The sequence below is a fragment of the Nyctibius grandis genome, chromosome 2, assembly GCF_013368605.1.
Source record: "Nyctibius grandis isolate bNycGra1 chromosome 2, bNycGra1.pri, whole genome shotgun sequence".
In the NCBI taxonomy this organism is placed as follows: domain Eukaryota; kingdom Metazoa; phylum Chordata; class Aves; order Nyctibiiformes; family Nyctibiidae; genus Nyctibius; species Nyctibius grandis.
The window spans coordinates 55,553,498-55,562,265 of NC_090659.1; the positions used below are offsets into that span (position 1 = coordinate 55,553,498).

The 8,768-nt window shown below is 38.5% G+C and overlaps 1 protein-coding gene across 1 annotated transcript in view; it reads left to right on the forward strand.

Annotated features, from left to right (window-relative positions):
* Positions 1-7,392, forward strand: part of SLC5A7 (solute carrier family 5 member 7) — a 28,583-nt gene extending 21,191 nt beyond the window's left edge. The window contains exons 7-9 of the mRNA XM_068424998.1: positions 713-866; positions 1,681-1,898; positions 2,646-7,392. Of these exons, the coding sequence (XP_068281099.1) occupies positions 713-866; positions 1,681-1,898; positions 2,646-3,272 (999 nt within the window). The 3' untranslated portion in view covers positions 3,273-7,392. The remainder of the gene's footprint in view (positions 1-712; positions 867-1,680; positions 1,899-2,645) is intronic.
* Positions 7,393-8,768: the final 1,376 nt, after the last annotated feature.

Here is an 8,768-nt window from a genome sequence, read left to right on the forward strand (position 1 = left end):
ATTCAAATCCTGCTCTCAAGACAGAGTTGTTAGCACTTGGTTTTTTACTCTTTGATAATACTCTTTTGCATCGTATTTTGCAGAGATAATTTTAAGTCTAATCATGATCTTCACTGTTATATAGACAAAAAAAGAGAGGCGTTGCCACAATAAAAGAAAAGTTCCTTCTACTGCTTTGTCTTTAATTTCTATTGGCATCATATTTGCTTAAGACATTGGGAGAATAATTGTTCAGATTCTCGAGTTCAATGTGTACGGAATGTGTTGCCTTGTTTTGATGGCCACACGCAATCATAAAGGAAGATAAAATCTTGCTTCCAAATCCTATCAGAGTCTAATCTAATTTTGGCAGGGGGAGGGTGCTGGAGGCCAAATTCTCCAAATATGAAATATGACAATGGTATTATATAACCTTTTGTAAGGCTTTATCAAGTATTTATGTAGTTCAAAATACTTAGGGATTACAGAGACTATGTAAGTGCAAAGTGTTGTTGCTAACTATGCAAAGGAATAACTTGTCTAAAAGAGTGGGATTTAAGTGGACTTACAAAGGCTTAACAGTGCTTGTGAGAATGAAAGCCATAGCTATTACTGACTGACTGATATTCAATAAATAAATGAAAGTAATGCTTCTACATGCTCTTTATATGGCGATTGCACAAAAATCCAGAGTTAGCCCCCAATGATGGGATGCTGCCCACTGTGTTTGCAGACATTAGGAGGAATCCCATGGCAAGCGTATTTCCAGCGAGTTCTTTCCTCATCTTCTGCCACATATGCTCAAGTCCTGTCATTTCTGGCTGCTTTTGGCTGTCTTGTGATGGCTCTTCCTGCAGTACTCATCGGTGCAGTTGGAGCATCTACAGGTAAGTGATTAAAAATGAATAGTACAATAAATATGTGAAAACTCTACAAAGCTTATGTTAGATATAATCTAGCCAGGTGACATCATTAATCAACTTATGACTTTTTCAACAAGAGACTACACTGAAAAATACTATTATAGCATGTTTCTCCCAGGGGAAATTGCACGTACCCCAGTGGCTGAGATTAACTGATTTTGCATGTTGTAGGTATCTACAGATGTAATGTTTCTATTTTATGTTTGAGTTAGATTCTGGTACTTCTATTTGGTCCTAACAGCAATAACTGCAAAATAAGTACGTATGTATTGTAGTCCTTTATCAGGAATTTCTTGTTTTGACCAAAACATCCTTGTCAAGTTCTTTTCATAGTGAGCATGATCCCCATCACAGTGACTATGTAGCTACTGTTGGAAATGTTTGTTAGAAATGTTTAACACGGCTTTGAGCTCTGAGTCTGTAATCCAAGATAATAGTTAAGCACATCACAAACATGGATCCCAGACTTGTATTGAGGAAAATGATATTTATGAGCAATGTAAAGTTTTAATATTAAACTTCCTACTGGATAACCACAGGCTGTGGTCAGAGTTAACTTAGAGATAAGGAAAAACGCGGAGCAGAATTAAATCTGCGTAACAGAAACCAGTGGGGCACTGTGTCTCTGAAATGCCATCAGTCTAGCCCTAACAACAGTTTGGTCACTGAATGTGAACGAAATGTGGCAATATGAATAGCTCACTACACATGAAGTCAAAAGATGCTGTAGCTGATGACTACTAATGTTACTAACAACATATCGGTGTCCATATTGCAGCCTGGAATGAGACTGACTATGGTTTCCCTGACCCTATGACTAAAAAAGAAGCAGATATGATTTTACCAATCGTGCTCCAGTACCTTTGCCCAGTCTATATCTCGTTCTTTGGCCTTGGCGCTGTGTCTGCTGCTGTGATGTCGTCAGCTGACTCTTCAATTTTATCAGCAAGTTCTATGTTTGCTCGGAACATTTACCAGCTTTCCTTTCGGCAAAATGTGAGATTACATTTTCATTTTTACTTTTAGAGAAAACATTAGGTGAGACTTTAACTAGGTGATGCATAGACTGTAATTTCATAATGAAACACCTCTTTCACGTTCCTGCCTATGACTAGACAAAGTATAGCATTTCGTTCTTAACAGTATATTGAATAAACTGAAAGTCATAAAAATATTCATGGTTATGACTGACGACAGAGGTGAAAAAGCTAGCTCAGGGGAGGCAGCTTGCAAGAGTTCTCATGGCACTGCAGTTTATCCAAACAGCTCCTAATTAATGCTGCAACCATAAGTTTTACTTAAATCCTTAACAAAATGAGACATCATTCTGAATTATTGATTTATCAGGAAATCATTTGACAATAGAATGGGCTAGTGAGTTGGAGTTTTTCTAAGGAAATTAAGAAGAAGTTCTGACACTGACAATTTTTTCTGGTTGAGCCGTATTGTGCTTATATTTAAAAGCTAGTTCTATCACTTTGATGTTGTTTTTTTCTTCGATTCATTATCAAACTTTTCCTTATGATGAAAGATTAATGACTTTGGGAATGGCAACCATAACCCCTGGGTTTTTTTCTCTGTGCTTGTGATGGAGATAGAGATATTAGTTTGTAAATATTATTGAATAAGTAATGCAAAATTTCCTTTTACAATGTAGTATCTTATATAGGCTATGTTCATAAATGTAGGTGTACATATATTGCCATGAAAAAACCACCACCTAACACTACCCCTTTTTTGCAGGCTTCAGACAGGGAAATCGTGTGGGTCATGAGAATCACTGTTTTTCTGTTTGGAGCATCAGCAACAGCCATGGCACTGCTAGCTTCGTCAGTGTATGGACTGTGGTACCTCAGCTCTGACCTTGTTTATATCATCATATTCCCCCAGCTCCTGTGTGTGTTGTTCATTAAAGGAACCAACACCTACGGTGCCATTGCAGGATACTTATTTGGCCTTGTTCTCAGAATAACCGGAGGAGAACCATACCTCTACCTTCAGCCCTTGATCTACTATCCTGGCTGTTATCCGGATGAAAATAATATCTATATCCAGCGATTCCCATTTAAAACACTTGCTATGCTTACCTCCTTCTTTACTAACATTATAGTCTCCTACTTAGCTAAATACTTGTTTGAGAGTGGGACTTTGCCACCAAAGCTGGACTTCCTTGATGCTGTTGTTGCCAGGTACAGTAGAGAACACATGGACAAAGCAACTCTTGTAAAAAGTGACAATATTGTATTAAACGAACTTGCACCTGTGAATCCACGAGACAGTCTAACTTTGAGCTCAACTTTCACAAACAAGGAAGCCTTCAATTATGTTGATTCAAGTCCAGAGCTGTCCAACACTGAAGATGATAATTAAAAAATCTGGTAGCCACAGACAAAGCAAGGCAAAGCAGGATATTCTACAAAGAATAGTAAGAGGCATTTTATCAGAAGAAAAGCAAGAATTGGGAATAAAATGCCGCTGCACAATTCTTTAAGTCGTTTCTCGGAGCAGGAGCATCCCATGGGAGGAACTCTCTTCTGTTATTATCTAACATGCTGGCTTAGATCGTAGGGTGTTTACCAAAAGATACACTCAGATCCCATTCTTTCTACCCAGAACTATATACTGTGCAATAAAAAAAATATTTACAATTGAAAATTTATGTAACAGAAAAAGTGCAACAGTTATTTAGCTAGGACATTGTATGAAGAGGTTATAATACAGTCACTGTGAAATGCTATCAGTCAACATTTTATTGGCATTAAGTGAAAATATATTGTCACAGCTATAAGTGATTTATTACTGAAGAGCTAGATGCTTGAGCGAACACAGGTAGATAACTTCCCTGGGTTTTTGGTCTGGTCATTTTTTTCGTCATAAAGAAATTCAAAGAATACAAATCTAGTATTTTATTATTTGTATAAGAGAGCAAAATGTGCAAATAGTAATAAATTCCTTATAGGAGTGCTAAACATCATATATTAAGTAAAAAAGTTAAAATGAAGTCACCAATTTAAAATGATGTTATACCTAATGCAAGATGACCTTAAGCGAAGAGTGCTACTATAGATTTTTTTTTCCTGTAGTTAGCAGCTGTCACCAATGGAGGATAACAACATTTTTAAAGCAATAATTGGAGTTGAAACTCAACTTGTGAAAAATTACAGAACTCTTATAAACTAATAGAACTTTTCAATGTTGACAAAAGAAGTATTATCTTGACTTATCATGAAAATGAACATTGAGCAAAGCAGTCTGACACCAAGCAACTGCAGCAATGGAAAAAATATTTAAAAGTAAGGAGAGTCAAGAAGGCTTGAAAAACAGATGAGAGGGTTTTCCATGGGGAAAATTGCCATTTTTCACTTAACAAAAAAGTATTTGCAAAGAAATCAAAAGTCATTTGGGCTGGACTTGCTGGGATTACTCGGGACAGTGTAGTTTTTCCATGGAAAAATCACATTTTCTCAAAAATTTGATTTCCCATGGGAAAAACAGGCTTGCTGGACAGCTTTCCATGTCTCTAAGCGTCTGCCTCCAAAAGCAGCAGCAGCTTGGAGGGGAACTAGAAGGAAGTTTCCTGAAAGGAAAGGTGTCCCTACCGATGGCAGGGGAGTTGGAACTAGATGATCTTTAAGGTCCCTTCCAACCCAAACCCTTCTATGATTCTGTGAAAGATGAACCCACAAAGGTAGCGAAAGGCACAGCAGTGTCTTCCACTAAATGCTGGACTCCTTCATTAACGTCACGGTGCCTCTGCGAAGCACCAGCAGCGGCCACGCGCAGATGAGACTTTACTCATAAATGGCAACACTGGACAGAAACAGCAAAGCAGGGAGATGAGTCCTTTTCCGACTTTGCCCTGGCCAGCAGGGAACATGCAATGTCATTTCCATTTGCCCATGGCTGAGATAATTCTGTCTGCCCCTATCCCCATTGGTACGTGCCTTTCACAGATCTAATAGGTAGATTTCTGTACAATTAAGAGTTATGCTCCAATAATTTCTTTTAATATCTACGCATGACACAAAATGTTCAGCTGAAATCCAGTTATCCTCCTGTTGCTGGTCACTGGTGAAATTTCTTCTTTAACATTCACAGCACGAGGAGCTATACTGGAGGATAGGAGATGTAAGAATAGATTTTGCTGCTAAAGGAAGAAGCCATCAACTTGTGCATTCAATGTTGACATAGACTTTCACAAGGTTGAATCCTTAGGTATGTTTTTGCTCCTTTTATGGAGTTTTAACAGCATATATGTATTTTATACGTAGAGAAAATTAATTTTAGAGATGTTGATTTTTTTTTTCCATACACTGCATTTAAAAATAACACTGCATCTCTGTTCTGAATATGCGTTGTGAACTGTGGTACTACTGTGCTAGCAAATATTGAGTGTGCTCTGAGTGGAGGGAATCAAAATCAAGATCTGCACTAAAAACTCAGAAGACCCAATATAGCAAAGAAATGAAAAATTCCTGTGGGGTGAGTGAACAAGCCACTGATGAAATTCAGGATGCTGAGGATCTCATAAACCACACACGAGCCCAGTGGCACTCATTCCTCCATGAACCATGGAAAAGAGAAGAGGAAAGAGATTGTATGGAAGAAACAGAGGGGAGAACAGAGCCACTGCTGAATTATTATCAATTTCTGGCCCAAATCCACTAGCCTGAATCCGTTCTTATGACAAAATATCAAGCCACAGTTTTGCCTGCTTAAATAGCCAATGCCTTACGCTGCAGTTCCAAATTAAGCTAGGGGATCTCGTTTTACATCCACCTGTAGGTCTTCCTAAAAAATTTTCTCGTACTTCAGTTTTGTCTAGAAATTGCTAGAATTTCACTGTGAGAACCCACATAGTGGCCAGATGCTTTGAATACAACAGCATTTCTGTATTATTCAAAATGCCCAACAGTGGGAAGAGAAGGAAAGGAGAAGGGGATTCTGCTGGAATTGTTTAAGACATTTTGACTGAAAAATAAAAATCTTTCCTTTTCCCTTGGATTCCCTTGTTGCCATAAAAACATAAAGGCTTTTAAAATGCTCAAAATAAAAAAGTTGAGTGAAAAAATAAAATGCGTTAGTCCAAAAAATTAAAGCCAGATGCTTTCAACATTATCATTTTATAGTGTTTATCCTATTGAATATTTTTGTGAAATTTCTGTGATTTTACAAAGTATTCACATTTAGATGGAACTATGCATTCTCTGGTGGAAAATGGTTCCAACAAAGTTTCCCAGTCCTCTCTATGGAGACTGAAAGGTTATTGCACTTTACACATAGCACACCATGGAAGCTTTATCATGCAAAGGAGAAGTGACAGTGAAGACTGTTCATCATGTGACCATAACTCTGCTTTCCACGTATCAATTCTCTGTGTGTGTCTTTGTGTGAGTCCAACAATGCCTGGTGTGGCTGTGGTGTTGGGCTGCATGCTGGACAGGACAACTCCAAAAGCCAAACTAAAGAGCCCCACGCAAAGTCCGTTTACAGGTTTTATTGCCTTAGTTCAGCTATCCTACCATTAAATTTATACAAAGCTGTTCATATAACCAAAGGCCATATCTAAGATTGATAGCTGGGGGAAAAAAAAAAAAGAAAAGAAAAATAAAAGGAACAAAATTCAGTCAAGTTAGTTACTTCCACAAGCAAAATGCCAACAGGATATGATTCTTCAACTAGACTTTATTTTCATGGGAATCATCAGGTGCCCCTTCTCCACTTTTGCAATTTGTAGACAGTGGTACTGTGCACTAAATTGGATCTATAATCAGTGAAGCAAACAGTTCATTTTCAGACACTGAGATTATTGTTTCCGAGCCTACAATTTCTAGATAAAATACTCATATCATGATTACACATTTTACTTTCATATTCTTAACATTTGTGAATAACATTTGTTTGACAGGGTTTTTTACCTCCTTTGCATGAGATGTGTTCATAAAATCAAGGATAATAACATAGCTGATATCAAAAAAAGTTATGATTTCATCTATATTTGTCCATATAGGATGGTATATGTATTATAAATAAAACATACTTTTGTGAACCTGAACTGAATGTAAACATTAAGTGGATCAAATAAAGTAAAAGTCAGATTTAGTCTTTTATTTTCATATAGTACAACAATTTAGGATTTCAAATATAAGTAACTAGGAAAAAAACTGTTATTAATTTTTCCTTCCGCCCTTCAAGCGTATTTGATCAAGTACCATGTGCAGTTAGACAGTAAGTTATTGTAAGTCTGCTATTAATCAGGGCAGTATTTGTGGCTGTTGTTAAAAAAAAAGTATATTTTTGTCTGTGTCAGAAATGTTATATTAAGACTATATCTAATGAAGCAGATAGATAGGAAGTATAATATAGATATATATGTTTTAACTTCATTTGTATTGTATTCAATATTGCCCATGCAATTCAGGAAAATACTGTCTGGTTTTGGGTCTGTTTTGTCCATCTATTAAAAATAAAGACATTTATTTTATTATCACTCAGCATCACCTGAGGTTTTGTGTCACGAGCACAGCCCTGCAGAGATGAGGTGGACCCGGCAGAGCAGGAGATCACCCTGGGGGATCAGCAGGGCCACCATGGCTACAGTCCTGCCCCAAACCCTGGCTCCCATGTTGGAAGTCGAGCTCTTATTTCAGTCGTCTCCTCCTTGTCCTTGCAGCCACAAAGACAAGCAGAGGACCTTGAGCTCCAGGGGAATCTACATCCAGTGGGACTCCCTCCTGCAGACCCCTTGCCAGGGACATTTCTCTTGTGGGTGTTGTACTGGGAGGATGGGACCTGAACAGCGGCTGTGGTTTGGGCTGCAGAGTTGGCAAGGAGCAGAAAATGTGCTACGGGAGCAGGAATGCGTGTGCCTTGAGATTGCAGCTGGGTTCCACCGTTTGTGTGAGTACACTGGAACAAGGTTTTGGTAATTTTTCATATAGTGGAAGAGCCCTTTGTGGTGGGACATAAAGTCATCCTGGGCATTGCATGTGTTACAAATACAATTATTTAGAAATCAAAATTTTAGCTGACTGAAAACTAAATCTGTGCTTTTATCCTCCTAGTAAGAGTTTGATGTAATGCCCATTGAAGTCAAAGGGAAGACACAAATGAGTGCCTACCCAACAGCTACTATAATGACACATGCCAAATAGTGTATTTATCCCTCAGATGCTGTGCAAAAGTATGTGGGCAATACTGTCCACTCATGCATGGGGAAAATAAAGCACACTGGCTTGTTTTCCAGGGCACTGAGGTGCTCACTCACAGAGTGAAGCGCAGGCTGGGAATTTCAAACAATGTTGAATAGCGTAGACGTTTCCTTGAAGCCGTAACACTCATCTCCCTTGCAATTCGGGAGTTTGATCAGGAACGCACCTGAGCACCTTCAGTTTAGTGGTGAGGATACAGCCTCATAGATAAACAAAGCACTTCGCCACTCCTGAGCTGGCCTTTTGGGGTCGAAGGAGAGAAGACGACACATATAAAATGTGACTAATCTCATCCTAATGCACACATTACCGTGAGATGGGTCACACCATAGAAAAGCCGTAAAGATGTTTAAACATTTGTGAGATGTGGCCCCCTCCTTTCTTTTGCTCCTTGAGAAGGAGGTTGAAGCAATGAATATGATCACACCAAACAGACAGCTGAGGAATTAGTCCTAGGAGGGGGACTTTGGGGCATTTAACCTTTAGGAAGCATTCACAGAAAGAGCATAGTTCTCAGGGGAGGGTTTGCACCTGACTGCCTGGAGCACTGACTTTCTGCGACCAAGATTACAAATATAGAAAACATCAATCTAGATTGCGAGGGATGTGTTGTGACTGGGAGAGACATATGCTATCTCCACAATTGTTGTTAATA